Genomic DNA, 19,559 nt, shown 5'->3' with positions numbered 1-19,559 from the left:
ATCTCTCTAGATGAATAACAAGTTCGGACAAACTATGCGAACAATGTCTTAACAGGCTGTATTACAAACAAAACTATCAGTTGGTGGTATTAAAACACAGGCTCTTCAAACAAAAGGAAGACTTACAGAAAGCAAGACATTAAAATGGGGCTCTGCCAGTGAAATAGCATTGTGAAACAGTTGAAGAAAAATGCATGATAGGCTACATGACCAAAAGTATGTGGACACCTGCTTGTCGAACATCTCATTCCAAAATCATGGGTATTAATATGGAGTTGGTCCCCCCTTTGCTGCTATAACAGCCTCCACTCTTCTGGGAAGGTTTTCCACTAGATGTTGGAACATTGCTGCGAGGACTTGCTTCCATTCAGCCACAAGAACATTAGTGCGGTCGGGCACTGATGTTGGGCAATTAGGCCTGGCTCGCAATCGGCGTTCCAATTCTTCCCAAAGGTGTTCGATGGGATTGAGGTCAGAACTCTGTGCAGGCCAGTCAAGTTCTTCCACATCGATATCGACAAATCATTTCTGTATGGACCTCGCTTTGTGCATCGGGGCATTGTCATGCTGAAACAGGAAAGGGCCTTCCACAAAGTGTTGCCACAAATTTGGAAGCACAGAATCATCAGCTGCACCATTAAGATTTCCCTTCACTGGAACTAAGGGGCCTAGCCCGAACCATGAAAAACAACCCCAGACCACCAAACTTTACAGTTTGCACTATGCATTCGGGCAAGTAGTGTTCTCATGTCATCCGCCAAAGCCAGATTCGTCCGTCGAACTGCCAGATGGTGAAGCGTGATTCATCACTCCAGAGAATGCGTTTCCATCACTCCAGCCGACACTTGGCATTATGCATGGTGATCTTGGGCTTGTGTGCGGCTGCTCGGTCATGGAAACCCATTTCATGAAGCTCCCGATGAACAGTTCTTGTGCTGACATTGCTTCTAGAGGCAGTTAGAGTTGTGAGTGTTAGTGAGTGTTGCAACCGAGGACAGATGATTTTTACTCACTTCACGCTACAGCACTCGGTGGTCCCATTCTATGTGCATGTGTGGCCTACCACTTCGCAGCTGAGCCGTTGTTGCTCCTAGATGTTTCCGCTTCACAATAACAGCACTTACAGTTGACCAAGGCAGCTCTAGCAGGGCAGAAATTTGACGAACTGACTTTTTGGAAAGGTGGCATCCTATAACGGTACCATGTTGAAAGTCACTGAGCTCTTCAGTAAGGCCATTCTAAGGAGATTGCATAGCTGTGTGTTCGATTTTATACACCTGTCAGCAATGGGTGTGGCTGTAATAGCCAAATCCACTAATTTGAAGGGGTGTCCACATACTTTTGTATATATAGTGTATTTGTTGTTTTGGATGATGAACAATATTAATTTACATGTATGTATTTTTAATTTGGGATTGTTCAATCAGCTCTGGCTGGACATCCCAGCATCCTTACATGCACATATCCATGTATGCACGTTGGTAGTTCATGTCTCATAAACAGCCATCATGTCTCTAAAAGCTACTTATATGAGACAGACTGGACTACCTACAGTATAGCGCTTCGCAGGACACCATCTCTCTAATGATCTAGCAGCACCCCATGTCATCAGGGAACAACATGGCTGTCTTTCCCCCACACTACAGTGTACTGTACTAGCCACTGCCACTGGGAGGTCCTGGGGAACTCTAGGTACTCTGAGGCCTTAATATGTGAGCAGGAACTTCTTCAGAGGAAGTGGGAGTTCCATTTAAGGGAGTTATTAGGTGTAATGGCCGTTGCTGCCAACCGGCTGGTCTGTCCTCTGCTGTAGCTTCACGTACCAGGCAGGGCCACTGACTGACGTAATCGTTCCTCTGGAATCCTCACCCGCTCCTGAGTCCTGGGTCCTGACCCGGCTCTGAGTTGTGGCTTTTTTCAAAAGAGAGTTCAGTGGCTGTCAACATTGGCTTATAGAAATGCTGTGCAAAGTGTAGGAGCCGGGTACACTGGGTAAACTCTGTACATCTAGCTTTGAAAGAAGGTTGGGATGGGATGGCTGAAGCAACATAGTTTTTTTCCGGTGTCAAAAGAGGCCTGTTTCTTTCCCTGGTACGGTAAGGGTACATATGAATGCGGTTTAAAAAAGGTTGTTAATTGTTGTAGACAGATTTAAGATGTAAGCTCTAATATTATTTATGTTCTTTGTTAATTCTCTCTCTCTCTCAGGTTCACTCTATATGCTGTGGACAGTCGAGGGAGTCGTTCAGAGTCTAGCTTCGTCTCAGTGCGGACTTCTTGTCCCATGGTAGATGATAGCAGAGCAGAAGGTACTCCTTCTCACACTCCCCTTTCACACTTCATTTTCTCTTCCTATATTCTGTCCATCCCAAAACCTTTCCATTCATCCTTTACACATTGTCCTTTCCCCTTCTCTCTAACCCCCCCATTTAGCCCCTCGCCATCCATCCCTATCTCTCTCCAATAGACAATATCACTTTTTAAAATATTTTTACATTTATTTAAATGTAAATTTTATTTAACTTGGCAAGTTAGTTAAGAAGATTTTTTTTTTTTTACAATGACGACCTACCCTGGCCAAACCCGGACGACGCTGGGCCAATTGAGCACCATCCTATGGGAGCCCCCGTTGTTGGCATACATAGAATTTTTTTTGCACCAAGGTTTTCACCAGCACCTAGGATTTACTTGTGATGGTGATCTTGCCCACCTTAATATGAGATCCTTATCACAAGTTCACTTGTGTCTTTTAAATGAGTGTCTTCTAAATGTCTTCTCCCCTCTTCCACCTCCTCCTGTGTCAGAGATAGCAGACAAGGTGTATAACCTGTACAACGGCTACACCAGCGGCAAGGAGCAGCAGACGGCCTACAACACTCTGATGGAGATTCCCCCTCCGCTGCTTTACAGGGTGCAGCACCACTACAACTCCCACTACGAGAAGTTTGGAGACTTCGTCTGGCGGAGTGAAGATGAGCTGGGACCCAGGTGAGGCTCGGGAAGGCTTGGAGGCTTGGACACGTCTCAGGTGTCACTGTGATTCTGGTGTCCCCACAACATCTGGTGTCACTGTTTGCTTGGCATCAGTGTCACTTCAAATGTCATCTTCCACTGTCTGTGTGGGAAGTATCTGAGAAAACGGTGACATGTTGTTTTCTGTGTCCAAAGGTTCCTTATTGTGGATCAGGTAAATATTTAATTAGTAACAGATTCTCCCATTGGCCCACAGATTTCAAGTATAAGCAACAGTCTACCTAATTGGTCCAGATACTTAATCTGTTACTGGTCTAAGTTGAACTATTTGAGCTAGCAGAACTTCATTGGTTATGATCATGAAGTAAAAAGGCAATAATCACAACATTCTCAAGAATGTCTTAGGGTTCTTGGCAGCCTTTGCCAAAAACATCATTATCTTTTTCCCCGTCATCTTCAGTTTTCTGAAATGTTGAATCTTTCCATTCCAGTGGATTTCAGAATGGCCGCCTTCCAACCCTGTAACATGAGGTTGTTTTTACAGAAGTCTCATATATCCAGTCAATAAGTTGAATATCTGTTGCTGGAGCTCCATTGTTTCTTCATCCATCTTCAAAAAGGTGGATCACACCTGTAGACACACACACACACGTGCAAACCACATGCACACACAAACACACAAACACCTTGGTCAGCAGTATTTTTGAACAGCAAAATATTGGTTTAGGCTTTCACTGCAAATCCTGGCCCATAAAACCAATCATGAACAGGTTTGTTCCATTGGAGTACCAAAGAATCCACACGGCACAGGCATATATTTTCATTTTAATTTACTCAAGTTCATGAGATGTTTTTATTTCCTCTCATTTACCTTTTTATCAGATTGGGGACCCAATTGGTGACTGGACTAAAGTGATAAATCTACAAATTACAGCCTTGCTATTACAAGGGAGCCTAGGGCGTAGCAAATGGTCTTGGGTACATGGAATGGGACTGGTCCGGTGTTGGCATTTCACGAGTGTTGCGGTTAATAGGGACTGCACTGTTTGTGTATAGTGCGGAATACTCATTCATAAAACCAACTTCTCTGGTTACTTGTAAAGGCATGAAGCCCCCAGTAAACTCAGGAATGATTTCATAACCACGTCAGGAAAGCATTGCTCCGTTTCCCCGGGCTAGGACTAGACTCTTTACCCACACAGAGCTGGAGGATTAGACTGAACACAAGGGCTCCTTTCAATCCAACCTGCACTGTGGTATTTGCGGGTTTGTTTTCTACAAGTGTTTTCAAAGAGTTTGCAGTGGTCTCCTGGAGCCAATGAGAAGCTGTTTGTTCCTGTGAATGATTACCCAATCAACCAATTGAGAAGCCTGTATTTCTCGTGATTAGCCAGTCAACTGATTGCTTACTGTTTAGTTTGTAGTCAACCCTCAGGGTCCCTAACTTCAATAAAAGCTTAAACTTTTGAATCATGTGATTAATGAGCATACAAATGCTTAGTTGACCTGAAAAGACCAGGGAAAATATATAGTATGAGGGCTGATTCCAAGGCATTTGGATGACTGACAATGGAATGTTATTTACTCCCTGAAATTGGCAGGGCAGGGCTTGTTGGGTTATGTACACATGACATTCACTTCTGACATTCACATCAATCAGATTTCACATAAATCCTTTTAAGATTATACAGTGATTGATGTGAGATTTGCGTAAGATTTATGAGATGCGTTTACGACTTGATGTGTGTCCTCAGAATGGACAGTGTAATGTATTTGCTATCTGTTGTTATGGGGGTTAAATGGGGTTCAATACACATTGGGCTGGTAGTGTCTGGCTCGCTCTCTATTTTAGATGATAGCACTCAAGACCAGGCGTTATCTACTGGGACTGCCTGGGGATCCAGGGTATCACCGAACTAATGGCATTCATGTCATACCAGGCATGTGTGTGCACGCAAGCACACACATACCCAGACCTCCACTCGCTGCAGTTATCCATTATGGTGGTCTTCCAGCCTTACCTTATCACTGTTCACTGGCAGGGCTAAAATAGAGATGAGGGTTATCAAACTGGACAGTTTTATCTCCATCGTTTCATTCAAATACTCAATCATGGACACTTTTACTGACACTTGTGGCTGCTTTGTGTGATGTATTGTTATCTCTACCTTCTTGACCTTTGTTCTGTTGTCTGTGCCCAATAATGTTTGTACCATGTTTTGTGCTGCTACCATGTTGTGTTGCTACCATGTTTTTGTTATGTTGTGTTGCTACCATGGTGTGTTGTAATGTGTTTCTAACCTTGATATTTTGTTGTCTTAGGTCTCTCTTTATGTAGTGTTGTGTTGTCTCTCTTGTCGTGATGTGTGTTTTGTTCTATATTTATATTGTATTTATTTTAATCCCAGGCCTCAGTCCCCGCAGGAGGTTTTTTGCCTTTTGGTAGGCCGTCATTGTAAATAAGAATTTGTTCTTAACTGACTTGCCTAGTTAAATTAAGGTTAAATAAAATAAAAAATAAATATAGACAGATGTAGAGAATTCATGTGTCGTAGTCATCTTGAGTGGTTGGCACTTTGAACTGAAGGGTACTACAGACACGTACAAATGGTATATCCTTTTCTCTCTACCAATTTAATGTCCTGGTACAGCATTTTTTCAATATAACATAAAATGCTAAAATAACTTTTGAATGTACAAATCCATAAACACTTTTATGTACAGTATGTGGTCTGTGTATGTGTTGATTTGTTTGATAACTAGTGTCAGTAACAGTTATTTAACTCTTACATAACGAAGGCATAGATGTCCCCAATGACTTTTGAAGATTAGGGTATTTGGGTTTTCCTGTCTTTGCATGCCTTCTGTAAGCAGAAGCCGATTTGTGCAATCAGCCTTTTTTAAGTGTTTATTTGGGGAAGTGAATTGGTAAGGTCAGCTTTGACTATGAGGTTACATACTTGTTTCGAATTACATACCCTATGCCAAACACCGCTCTTACGCCAAGCCAAACACTACATTTGACAGTCAACGAACACTAACTAAACTTTCAAGTCCATTTCCTCCTCATTCTCATAAAGATTTCCTGCTGAACCCTGCCTCGGTCTGCCCCCCGAAACAGACCACCCCGGACAAAGCAGTTTTATGTGAATAGACACAGGGGACATTAGCATGATATGGAGATGGAGAAACTTAGACTACCGGCCGGAAAAAAGAAAATATTTGGACAGACACCAGGTTAGAACTCCAGCAGGTCAATAGTTTTGCGATGATGGCAACATTAGGTTTAAAGTTTCAGGCCCTGTGTTTTGTTTTGTCCACACCCATTGGCTGGAAGCGCTCTCCGGCAGCCATAAATAATATCATACATATCATACATTCTGTGATTTGGAAATTGAAGGTGGCGTTTGCGGGGACCGAGGGGGAGAGTAGGGGGTATGTTGTACTCCTGAAGAAGGCGTTTGGATGACTGACAGTGTAGGGTTATTTACTGCCTGAAATTGGCAGGGCAGGGCCTTGTTGGGTTAATATACGAGCTGGCTCTATCGGTGGTGCCTTTTAAAAGGTAACAGTATGGCCAACTGAAATGTGACCACTCAGCATTTACTCACTATGTCAGGAAATCTGGGAGACCGACGGAGCTACACTGAGACTACACTGAGACTACACTGAGACTACACTGAGACTACACTGAGACTACACTGAGACTACACTGAGACTACACTGAGACCCAGCCACCGACCGCTAGCATTGTCACAGCACCACCGCACATATTTCTTGCTCTCGCCATACTGTGCATGTACTGTACAGTGTGTTTATATCGATGCATTATTTTAAATTGTGCTCAATGTTATTGTGTCTTTATGTAGGTTGTTTTTCTTATTTGGGTTCCATGCAGGTGTAGGATCTTAATTTGAGCCAGTTTGCTACAGCAGGAAAATAATCCTGCAGCAAGGGGAAATGTAAATTATTATGTGTATTATAATTAAAGGACATTTTTCTGGATGTTGATACATTTTTCGTAAGGGAAAATCAAGTATGACAAAGTAGAAATTACAAACTTCAGAAGCCTTTATAAACCTCAAATACACTGCAAGTTTTACATTTCCTGCATTGCAGGATAGTTCTCCTGTAACAGGGTGATCAAATTAAGACCCTACATCTGTATGTATTCATATTCAGTCATTTCTGCTGTAGCAACAGTTTCGCACAAGTCTTGAGGGTTTTATTCTCGTGGAAAGGTGCTACTGGCTTACGTTACACTGTTTTATTTATTGGATGAACAAATGGGGTTTTATTCACAATTGTATGATCATCTTTCACCATCCTGATAAGATAAATGAATACAGCTGGAAGAAAACAGAAAGGACTGCCTCTCTGGTACTGTAGCTTTAGGACTTGGTGAGTTATGATCTCCAATATGAACCTCTGTTGATGAATATGTAGGCATTCTTAACCACCAGTCCTCAATTCACCCTCTTGCACGAGGCCCACTTTCTCATATGTTTGATGTTCTGTTGTTGTAGGCAGTGGAATTTGAAGAGAGAAAGAAGGAAAAAAGGTTGCCCTTTTTCTAACAAGCAAGTGAAAAGGTTGTCTGTGCTCCTAGCTTAACCAAAGACTGATGCTGATGCTTAACAGACACCCACTTCTCCAAACAAATGGAATATGCCTCCTCCTCAAAGCTATCTATTTTTGGTATTTGTATCTGTTCATATCAACCTAACAACACGTCACACAGAAGAGCTTAATCTTAACTGCTGAGAATGAAGTATGTGAGAATGTCAAGTACTGTAAGGGAATGAATCCAAGTGTGTGTGTTCATGTGTGTATGTGCGTGCACGCTTACAGCAGTTTGTCTGCCCGTCCTGTCTACCTTGAGCTGGCCTCTAACATACCCTCCTCTCGCCAGGAACATGAGCAGGCTGCCAACACAGACTAGAGACAGACCTCCTCTCTACTCTAGTCTGGAATTCAATCAAACCTGCTCTGCAACTACCCCACACTGCAGATACACATGAATGAACCTGTTTGTTTTCTAGACTGCTGTTGAAGACTTATTTGAGAAAATAATAGTTACAAGTTAATGTGCAGGTATAGTAGTTTGCCAAGTTCCTGCAGTGGTGGCGGTGATGATGATGAGGAGGAGGAGGATGATGATGATGTTGGTAGTGGTGGTGATGATGGGGGCACGGGGTGTGGCATAATTATATACACTACGATACAATACGTGACTTATTGGTCCATTTGCACAGATATTCTTTAATTATTGCTGCTGCAGTACCCAACCTGACAAAAAACACACACACATCACAGGCTGCCATAGCAGTGCCACTGGAGCAAATATGGCCTTGTTTAAGGGCAAAACGGCAGTCGATAGTATATAGGATGTTGAAGCCTCCAGTTGCGGCTCACTCCCTGTAAATTTCCTCCCAACCAGCTCGGGGATTCGAAACGGTAATCCTCTGGTTACCCTGTTATTACCGAGCTGTAAAGTATGAATTGCTACCGGTATTTATATCACCATGAAGAAAAAAAATTATGACCAAAAAAATAGTTTTTTAATACTAATGATGACTGTTATGCGTCCCCCCCCCCCTAGAAAAGCCCACCTGATCCTGCGCAGGGTGGAGAGGATCAGCCGGTACTGCCGTGCCCTGCTCCACAGCGCCTACATCCAGAGCCGCACCGACACCATGGCCTACATGTTCTGTCGCAGCGAGGAGGTTCAGCCCCCTAGCAGTGTGTGGCATGGCTCCCTGCAAGAGACACGCACTGCCTGCATGGAGAAACTGATCTCAGTACAGCGCAACACATACGGCAACGCCAAGCTCCGATGAGACAGGCCGCGAGACGACACCACAGTAGCCTCCTCCTCCTTGCTTCTGGTCTCTCCACTGACTGGTGTTTTTCCAAACCAGGAGAGCCCTGAAACCTCAACCCCACTGGACATTGTTAGAATAATTACTGTCAAACGCCCTCAAAAATCCTTTTCGAAATTTGAAAAAAGTGCTAAGAACAGCTTGAAGAGGAAAGACGTTTTGGATGTACATGCCAGTGACTACTGACCACTACTATCAATGAGGAGGAGCGGTGTGAGCATGTAAATTATCATTCAACCCAAAGCAAATTGGTTGGAAAAAAATACTGAATGTAATATTGCAGTTTGTCATGGTGCTTCGGCTCTGGAAGCTTACCAGGGAAACAAACAAACAAACGAAAAACAACTCCCTGTATGTCTCTCCTCTTGGCTGGAGCGATGGGAAGGAGACCGTTAAGAGTGGTATTATCATTTCAATTTTATTTTGATCATTTGTAATACTTGAGCATATCACCACTTTAACAACGCTTTATAGTCTTTTTACAGCAGACAACATAGTGTTTATAATGAAGACTACAGAGAAATCCTTCGAGCCGGATTGTGATGTTATCAGCTGTATTGTACGTTGTGTGAATAACGCTTGGCAGTTAGGAAAGTCCTTAACTAGCCATGTTTCATTTTTTGTTTATTTGTTGTTGTTTATCTCCTCACAAGTTGACAGACGTGGAGAGCTCCAAAACCGCAGGGAAAATACATATTTAAAAATAGTCCTTTATTGTGGTCATCTGGTAAAGAAAAGAGAAGAAAAGAGAAAAGCAAACATTTTTAGAGGAAAATCTTTTAAAGAATTTCAAGAGTTTATGCTAAATGTATGGATTGTTTGATTGTATGGATCTTTTAGGATCCCTTCCTTCAAGGAAACTTTTACTTGACTTTCCATCGCTCAAGAGCCATGGACATAAATCTCCAACTCATTGTTTTTTAATTGATTTGCATTTCATGTTATATCAATTGTGATAGTCAATTATTATATTGTAAATATAAAGTTGTACATAACATATGTATTATTATGTGGCTTTGATTGTCTTTTTTCGAAAGAATGCGAAATATTAAATACTATACCACAAGCATCAGCATTATTTTCCACAAGAAGGAGACATGACCTCTTTTTAACCAATTGATTCACATCTGCGATATATGCTACACTACAGTCCCTGGGCTGGAGAGAAAGTGAAAGATTATAATGAACCCAAAACACATGCATTCTCCCATGGAATTATTCAAATACAACAGCTGCAAATGTGAACTTGTATGTAACGTCCCTCAGGATTAACTGTGAATACTTTCCTACAACAGCTAGCCCTTCACTCTGCTTACGGTAGGTAAGTAACAACATCCACTGGGGGTTTTCTACCGTCAATAGTGACCCATTATACTAGTGGACCTCTTATTTACATTCATTTCCAAGGGGTAAAATCTCTCTCTCTTTCTCTCGCCCTCTGTGTGTGTTTGTGCTGGGAAATGTTCTATTTTTCCATCTCCATGCCACAAACTATTCCTTTACACTCAGGTCCAGTCTCTTTCCACTCATGCAACATTAACTGTGCTTTACGAATCAGTAGCCTGATGTTCATTCTCGCAAATTAGGCCATTAATGTCACTGGGGTGCCAAGAACAGCACTCAGGTTTCCATGTCAAGGAATGAAGGCCCTAAATTTGGATTCATACTTCATTCATTACTACTGTTTTGATAGTAGCTCTTGACATTTTCATATCCATAAAATCAAATTGAGGATGTCCAGGTGCGTAACACTTCAATGCACGTTTAGGTAAACATCAGGGGGCCATACAATACAAGGTTTGTAGTATTATCTCTAGGAAATTGGCTATGTATAGTCATCTATAATATTAAACAAGGTTATCGTGAGCCTAGTATTGGAAAATGTCAGGTTATATGTAGAAATTAATATTTCTTTTCAAATGTATTGGAAACTCATAAAGGACAAATGGACAACACTTAACCAGTGTTTTATTTCTACACAATACATGAAAGGGAAATTAACATGATAGTCATCGTGAATGAGGATTCATTCTCATGAAAATATAGTACGCATCATCAGACACCTGCTTGCCATGTACCAGAGCACCGGAAATATAATACCAACTGTGAAAAAACAAAGAATACGAGGAAATATCGTCTGATACACAAAAGTCTGATCTGTTGTATGTTCCTGAAAAAGTGCATGCTGTGTATGGACCTAACAGAATGGATGAGAGAGAGAGGGGTACTGATGGATACCTTTACAGTGTTGGCGAGAGTCAGTTCTAAATCCATTGAAAAGTGGGAAAGAGTAAGCAAATACCTGTGGTATTGAGGAAGGAGGAAGGATAGGTGAGGTGTTGTTTGGTTGGTGCCATTCAGTCCATGAGGGTGAGTTCAAGGGGAATGGTGTTCACTGTTATACAACGGATGGGTCTAATAATGGATGCTGATTGGTTAAAACCGCATTCCAGCCTTTGTCTATTCCACAAGTTACCACCGGCTAAAGCTATGACGTTGAAATGCTTATTTACTCTGTTCCATCTCACTGCACAATCCACTGTCTCATCAGCCCAGCCAGGCAATTTATAAACTTGATCTCCACTACAAAAAGCATCTTGATATTATCTCCCATTTCTTTTAGACTAGCATTTGGTTTTTAACAGCGGAGATTTGTATAAACCTTGCTGTCTGTCTCTCCGACATTTGCAACATTGTTTCAATATTGAAATTCAATCTCCAGTTGTCCCATAGTAATTAACGTGTCGGGACGAGACAGACAGGCAGACAGCTTTTCTCAGGCAGTGGAAATCATGAATCAGCTTGTATAATTTTTATATATAAATATTAAAGGAATGTCAATAGAAAACAGGTAAAACAAAACGATATGCAGCTAGTTTGCAGTCTTTCCAGCTTCAGTTTGAAGTGATTGTGTTAGTTGTGTTGTTGGCTAGCTCCTCAAACAACAGTGTCCTGACAAGAGAGCACATTTTCGATGCCAGGCGAAATCGTGCATCGTTATGGATCTATCCAAATAAATGTCACTAGAAAACAGCTTAAACACACGCAAATGCAGCTACTTCGCTGTTATTCTGGCTGCACTGTTTGACGTGACTGTAATTTAGCCGTAGTTGGCTAGCTAGCAAGCAAGGGATATGAATGTTGCCAGCCAGTATGGCAATGGAAAATTTAGAACGAACGACTGGGTCACGTCCACAGATACAGAACAAAAATACTTAATGACTGGATCGTGCCTCTGGCAACCGAACCAATCTAACGAATGACCAGCCGAACCTGAGATTTGTGTCGGGACTATATCTCGTGGAATGATGAAATAGTATGAATAAATTCATCAAAATAACATTTTTTTATGAAAATATGTCAATCATTATTTGAATATGTTGGTAACCTGCTGTATAAAAGTGATAATGCCGGTGTTTGGAGGATATATTGGTACAACACCATGCCAATATATCCTCCAAACACTGGCTTCTCTGGCATTATCACTTAATTAAAGTCCTCCAAGTCTGATAAGAAGAATGTGTTGTAACATTATATTCTCTTCAAATGAATGCTTTCCTCTAGTTTTGTTTGTTTTCTCTCCCAAAAAAAGAAGGAACATTTTGGTCATTTATTTTCAACTGACTGCTCCGAGACCCAGAAACTGACCACATGACGCTTTATTCATCTTGACAACAAATAAATTACGTTTGATTTTGTATATGACTGTTTTAAGACAATTGACAACAGTGTTTGTATAAAGCCTGTGTTGTGCATTATGGTATTGTATTAGTTTGTACTTTCAGGTGGTACTTCGATGGTAGACAATGCACAATGTATTTTTCTTATATTGCCTCTGGTAAAAATCCAAGAGCTACCCCAAACAGATAATAAATGGTTTTGCAAATACAATCATCATAGAATATAATTATTTACATCTTAAAATATATATGCTGAACAATCGGGTACGAAACATTGCAATAATACCACTAAATATCCACATAATATGTATATACTAGATTTTATACTTTCCACTTAGAAAAGGACCATTAATTTTTCATTTCTGTGCGTGGGAATAAGGACCATTCTTCAATCAGGAGCCTGTGAGAGGTACTTGAGTAAAGTTTACTGCTTTTAGCAAAGCTAGCTAACACCACAGAATTTCAACTGTTTACTCATGCCTGGTATGTAGCTAGTTTGTGTTTGTGAAAATCCCCTCCCATGCACAATAATGGACTAAAATAAGTTATGTCTACTGTATGTAAAGCGGTGGTGTAAAGTACTTAAGTAAAAATACTTTAACGCACTACTTACGTCATTTTCTGAGTATCCTTACTTTACTATTAATATTTTTGACAACTTTTACTTCACTACATTCCTAAAGAAAATAATGTACTTTTTACTACATATATTTTCCCTGACACCCTAAAGTACCTGTAACATTTTGAATGCTTAGCAGGACAGGAAAATTGTCAAATTAACGCACTTATCAACAGAACGTCCCCGGTCATCCCTACGGCTTCTGATCTGACTCTCTAAACACAAATGCTTCATTTGTAAATATGTCTGAGTGTTGGAGTGTGCTCCTGGCTATCTGTAAATTTAAAAAAAACAAGAAAATGGTTTGTCCTTTTTGCTTTATATAAGGAATAGTAAATTATTTATACTTTTACTTTTGATACTTAAGTATATTTAAAACCAAATACTTTTAGACTTTTACTCAAGTAGTATTTTACAGGGTGACTTTCACTTTTACTTGAGTCATTTTCTATTAAGGTATCTTTACATTTACTCAAGTATCACAATTGGGTACTTTTTCCACCACTAATGTAAAGACATTGAAACGGACTCTCTGCCATGCATTTCAAATGTTGATTTATTTTACTCCTCTGGTCTGACAGTGAAGGACAGGGCAGTTCCTCAACCTGCTGAACTAGGGCTCATATGTTAGGTAGTATTCCAATTATCCCTCCTCCCTGCTCGTCCATGCGGCCCACCTCACCTCCAAGGCATTCCCTATCCGACCTGACCGCTATGCCAGCCTGCCGTTTCTTCTTCCTGACAGTGACGGATGGCCCGGAGTGTCAGGAGGGGAGTGCTGCAGTGAACAGCCGCCACCTCCAAGAGAAAGTTAGACTCATCGGTCCTGGCCCAGGGGCAGCTCTGTGTGTACACAGTTTTTACACCTGGACAAATACCCAGGCCCGCCAGGAAAAGCAGCCCACCTCCACCCATCCCACCCCTTCCCCTCCTCTACCCCCTTTATCATCAACCCACCTGGAGCACCCCCGGCTGCCTGAACACTCCTCAGAGTTCATTGAGTATGGATCTACCTACTTCAACATGATATAGGTTCTCCCCTTAGAGCAAGTTCGGTTTACTATTGAAGAGTTATCGAATAAAATAAAATGTGGAAAATGACAGAACATTCTGGATTTGCAATATAGAAAGAAAGAAAAATTATACTTGTGCACTGCATAAACATGTGGTGAATCCTCATTCGGCGAGAGTAGTGTCTATCTACCCCAGTGACCAATGAGACAGCGACCTTGACCAGCGCTTTGTGACAACGACATTGTGACAGAAATAAAATGACAATAAAGGAAGAGAAAAAAACGTTTTTAACTCACAACCAATATGTCTGTTTATAAGAGCAATGTAAAAAATAATTTACATGAACATTAAATATAACTTAAAAAAGTATAACACTCTCAATAAATAGTTCTACTATTTACACCATTGCTAAGAGACGCAAAAATCACTAAATACCAACATATAGAAGCAGCAAACATTACAGGCATGAGGTACAGCAAAGGTATCCTGTGGTGGCTTACAGTAGAGAGGTGATATTCTCGTATACAAAACATCACATCTGAAACGTCATTTCATAACATCCTGGCTTTATGGCTTTGGAACAGTACCTTGCCCAGTACAGAGAACACATCAGAAGACTAAAGCCAGACCATACATCATTGGCTGTGTACATGTTGACACAGAAGCAGTCACATTCTGTAAAGACTGTCATATCCCTTTCTCGGAGAGTCAGTTTCTGGTCTCCGGACTTTGTAATGACATTGATGAGGATGACGACACAAGACAGTGTCGAAGACAGGAGCTGTAGATAAGTGAGAGAAAGGGGGGGGGGGGGGGGGGGGTGAAAGAGATGACAGGTCTATAATGTTTGTCCAGTGTGAGGGAAGGGAGGGTCCAATGGCAAGATAACCCTTGGGTTAGTCTATGGATGGCTTTTTAGAAATCCTGTGGGAGTGTTGGCAGATGATGATAATCCATAGTACGGTTGTTGGCTTTGTGTAGTGCTGTTTAGTCTCTCCTTACTAGTAATATCTCTAATGAAAGCAGCAGTATTTGGAGTATTATTTCATACCATTAGATTATATCAACATAACACAGTTCATTTTACCAGGGATATATATTGTATAAAGTGTTAAATGCACAATTGTCGAAGCTGATGTAGGCTATATAACAATGAATGTAGTCTCCACAGTTCCTTCACTCAGGTTTTTAAAGTCTTTAAATTCTGCAACTTTCTAGAGTCCCTTTTTTTGGGGTAGTTTCTTCATTTAGTTATCCGTTCTCCATGGTTCCACGGTTTCCACGCCACAATTTGCATCAAATACATAAGATGGTGCATTACACAAACCATGGAGAAAAAATTAAAAGTTTGTCTCCTATCCAGGAAGAACACAAAATACATTAATGCTTTCATATCATGTATAATATTTAAAAACGTGTACATCTGACTTTTTTATATTTGAACCTACATTTTTAAAAAAATGGCGCAAGTCCCAGGTTATATAGCCTTGATACAATAATATCGTAATCATATGATAATGGATACGAGTGGGAATACAACGATGCTAATCACAGGAAAGCTAATAGTAATAGCATAGGAGTGTCAAATGACAAAAACATCATACACTTTTTCAAATCACCTTTCTGACAATAGCAGCTTCTAAACGTTTTGACATATATTTTTTTTCTTAAAAGGCAACCTAAAAGTGCAGTAACTGAGGTAAATAATACAAATACTGATGAAATATTACGACATTTTGTAAAAATGAAAATGAAAAATTTAAAAATAAAAATGAAAATTTAACAGGAGAACAATTGTAAAGTTGTTGGTTTTTTTTCACCTCTACGGGCGTAAAAAGCTGTATTACACTGAAAATGTCATATTTACATTGTACATTTGACGTTGAAATGTCTCCCTACTTTACTGTGTGACGTGGTATTGTCCTACTATCTCTCTACTCAGTCTGTATCTATGATGACCAGTGATTGGTCAGAACTGAAAGGTGTATGGGAATATTCTGGAATGCCTTATAGCAGCCTATGTTGAGGAGTCAAAGGGACCATCCCATTGGTCCATACCGGATGAGCGAGCTTAGGGCTCTATTCAAGGGCTCTAAGCGTTATAGATTGTGCGCTATAAAAATGTAAAGGTTATTTCCGATTGAGTCGATATATGCAGCGTTTTTCAGTGAATGCAGTCTCCGCTAACGCGAGAACAAATGCCTTTAAATTTCAATCAAGCTGTGACGCTGAACTTCCGAGACATGGACTGAAAATAGCCCTAAGGCTGCGTTTAGACAGGCAGCCCAATTCTGATATTTTCTTCACTAATTGGTCTTTTTCAGAGCTGATGTGAAAAGACCTGATGTGATCGGTCAATTAATGAAAAAAAGATCAGAATTGGGCTGCCTGTGTGAACGCAGCCTAAGAGGAATACACAGGGTTGTATACATTTATGACCAGATAGCCCAGCGCTGGCTGAAACATGGAGCAGCAGCCTGTGGACCTTATGCCAAGCAGTCTTCATGACAATATGCTGATGAGGAGAACTCAGTTATACAGGTGTGTGTGTGTGTGTGTGTGTGTGTGTGTGTGTGTGTGTGTGTGTGTGTGTGTGTGTGTGTGTGTGTGTGTGTGTGTGTGTGTGTGTGTGTGTGTGTGTGTGTGTGTGTGTGTGTGTGTGTGCGTGTGCGCGTGCGCGTGCGCGTGTGCGTGTGTGTGTGTGTGTGTCTGTATTTGCACATTTCTTTTATGGGCTATGAAAGGTGAGCCTATTAAAGTAAAGGTTGTTGTCTGGTTAATAGGTACAACAGTCACACTACTAGTGCCAGGGATGGCACCTCCAGCACTAATGCAGGTAAGAAAAGGCCAAGCTGGGCTACTAAACACATGCAGTCTGTCAAGCCATTGGGCTCAAGAGAAGCCAAGACAACAGTGTTTTAGGCATAAACTGTACTACTACTACTGCTGTTCTAAATGCTACTTGTTGACAACGAATACATCCAGATGTCTATACTAAAATGAGGAAAGCCTCCATGTTGTTTGTATGTGTATGTACTGTTGAAGGCTATGCGATGTCGCTGGAAACCGTTTGAGGATGTAGTTGTGAATGAACATTGACTACATTCACCAGGTTCTAACTGTGTTTTCAGTGTCAATCACATTCTTGAAGTCGTTTTAAATTCAGTAATAAGTATTGCATTTTTGTATTGAGTCAACATTGCTTTTGGTGAGACATTTCTGATATATTCTCTGATAGACAAATAACCTATGAAGTCTTAGGCCTATTGGACCTTATAAACCAAAAGAAATAGAAATGGAAATGTGAGGTGTTATGTTTTCTGAGGTTAGACATCAACATTATGGGGCTATTGCAACTGTATTTTTTCTCTACTAACCATTTGCAATGTTGTAGGAGTGTTTATTCTAGGTTTGAGTTGAGTGTACTGTACATGCAGATACAAGTGTCCACTAATGCATGGTGTTAGGAGGTAAGCATTAAGGCAGACGGGGCTGGCTCCGTCCAACCTCACTGGGTAGTAATAGTATGCAGTTGGTCATATGGCAAAGTAGCAGCAAAAGTAGTAGCAGCAGGAGCAGCCATACTAACAGTTATTTTTTTGCATTGCAATATGTCTTCATTGCATGTTATGTCACTTCCTGTAATATGTTAGACTTCTCTGGTTTGAATCTCTTTATCTATATGGCCGCCTATATCCCCACCAACTCCTTATCTTTCCTATTTCACATCTGTGTAAGAGCAGAGCTTCTAAGCCTGTGATATATGAAGAAAAAGAAAATGCATTTCCATCAAGAGAAAGCAGAGGGCACGAACTGTCAGCCTGATCCCTGTGCTGTGATATCTCCAGGAATGACACTCTCACCAGCTCTGGAGCAATACAATATGAGGGCACGTCAAGTGCGTTCATACTATCTGTTATTTTGGCAATAGTCCTTCTGTCTGTCATTCAGTGCCACCATTGATGACTTCTGCATACACCCCCACCCAAAAAAGATTCCATATGATATGGATAACGTATCTCACTTTCTTTTTGGAGGGGGGGGGGGGCTGAAAGAGAATCATATGAGATTGTACGGTATTAAATGGACACGGAAGCTGGCACCAAACTAAACAAAAGGCATGCTATCCAGTCTGGGTTTGTTTTGGGGTCATTTTTTATATATATCGTTCATACCAAAAAATGTTTGTATTTGTGTTTTCTTTTTTTCTCTTGCTGTAGATGTTTTGGTGGTTGGTGACTTTGCAGATTCTTTCCTTTCTTTAAGAAATGGGTTTTCCCTTATAGCCTATCTAGTCTGGTCTGTTCATCTTTCCCAATGTGGAGAAGTCGGCGGCAGGTGTCTGTTAGGGGGGTGCAGTATGGGTGGAGAGCTACTCCTGTAAAGCAGCATGTGGAGGAGGTTAGGGGGAGGAAGGGGACGGCGGGTCGCCTTCGGTCCCAGTCCAGGTGTGGGTGGTTTTGGGGTGAGGGTTCGGGGGTCAGGTGGGGGCAAGGAGGGAGTGTTACCCCAGGGAGTGGACGTGCTCATCTTTCCTGTTCTCTGCAGCTTTGGGGTCTCGGCAGGCACAGTCTTCCCGTATGTCACAGGACATGGGGAACGGGATTACCTGGCAGGGACACACAGAGACACATACAATATTAAATCTATAAACAAAAACAAAGACAATTAAATCTCTATGAATAATGCTTGGGTGTTATAGGATTTGTACATACGTAGTGTTAATGATGTCTATAGTATTATTATACTAGTATAATAGTCCGTAGTAGTCTGTATTACATTTATCCAGGGTTCCAACCCTTTTAGGAGGACTGTGGCACTGTAGGAGTGCTGATACATTCCTAAAGAGCCATTAACAACAGTGGTAATAGTGTCAGATGCCTCAGCGTCAACTCCACTAGCGGGAAACGCCGCTTGACAAACACGAGCCAACTGCTGCCAGCCAATCCCGTCGCGGTATGTGGTGGAGTACTACGAGTGTTGTGAAGTGTCAATCCTCCATGAAGTGATGAGTGCCCAGAAACACATTCAAAATAGACCCGGCCTACCATAGGCCTCTGCCAGTGTGTAGAGTTTGACGTCACAGGCGCACATCGGCGGTGCGTCAGCGGCACCAGCTGCTGCTGTGTTGCCTCTCCAAGGGCCTGCTTCAGCTGTTTGGGTACACACAATGCATCCCCAGTCGCTCGAAACTAGGAACACATGTGTCTCCAGCCAGCGCCTGGCGGATTTAGACCAGAGTACCTCTGCATTCTGCATCCCCCCCCCGGCTTATCAGAAGGATGTGGGTGTGCTGCTTGTGTCTCGTTTTCCTATTAGGGTTCTAAGTGGTGGCTTTGACAGAAGGGCCAGAGCAGTGACGGTAGAGAAACATTGGCTATCGCAACAAAT

General features: G+C 41.5%; 2 protein-coding genes across 3 annotated transcripts in view; one reads left to right on the top strand and one right to left on the bottom strand.

Moving 5' to 3' along the window:
• Positions 1-9,924, top strand: part of LOC139552308 (astrotactin-2-like) — a 547,772-nt gene extending 537,848 nt beyond the window's left edge. Inside the window, exons 21-23 of the mRNA XM_071363924.1 lie at positions 2,209-2,309; positions 2,805-2,988; positions 8,576-9,924. Coding sequence (XP_071220025.1) covers positions 2,209-2,309; positions 2,805-2,988; positions 8,576-8,813 — 523 coding nt within the window. The 3' untranslated portion in view covers positions 8,814-9,924. The remainder of the gene's footprint in view (positions 1-2,208; positions 2,310-2,804; positions 2,989-8,575) is intronic.
• A 4,793-nt stretch (positions 9,925-14,717) lies between these two features.
• pappaa (pregnancy-associated plasma protein A, pappalysin 1a) overlaps positions 14,718-19,559 on the bottom strand; it is a 122,154-nt gene continuing 117,312 nt past the window's right edge. For both annotated transcript variants that reach the window (XM_071363921.1, XM_071363922.1), the window contains exon 22: positions 14,718-18,777. In XM_071363921.1, coding sequence (XP_071220022.1) covers positions 18,673-18,777 — 105 coding nt within the window. In that variant the 3' untranslated portion in view covers positions 14,718-18,672. The remainder of the gene's footprint in view (positions 18,778-19,559) is intronic.

This window comes from Salvelinus alpinus, chromosome 24 (genome assembly GCF_045679555.1).
Source record: "Salvelinus alpinus chromosome 24, SLU_Salpinus.1, whole genome shotgun sequence".
In the NCBI taxonomy this organism is placed as follows: Eukaryota; Metazoa; Chordata; class Actinopteri; order Salmoniformes; family Salmonidae; genus Salvelinus; species Salvelinus alpinus.
Note: the sequence above shows the minus strand (reverse complement) of the source record. Positions and strands in the feature narration are given on the sequence as shown.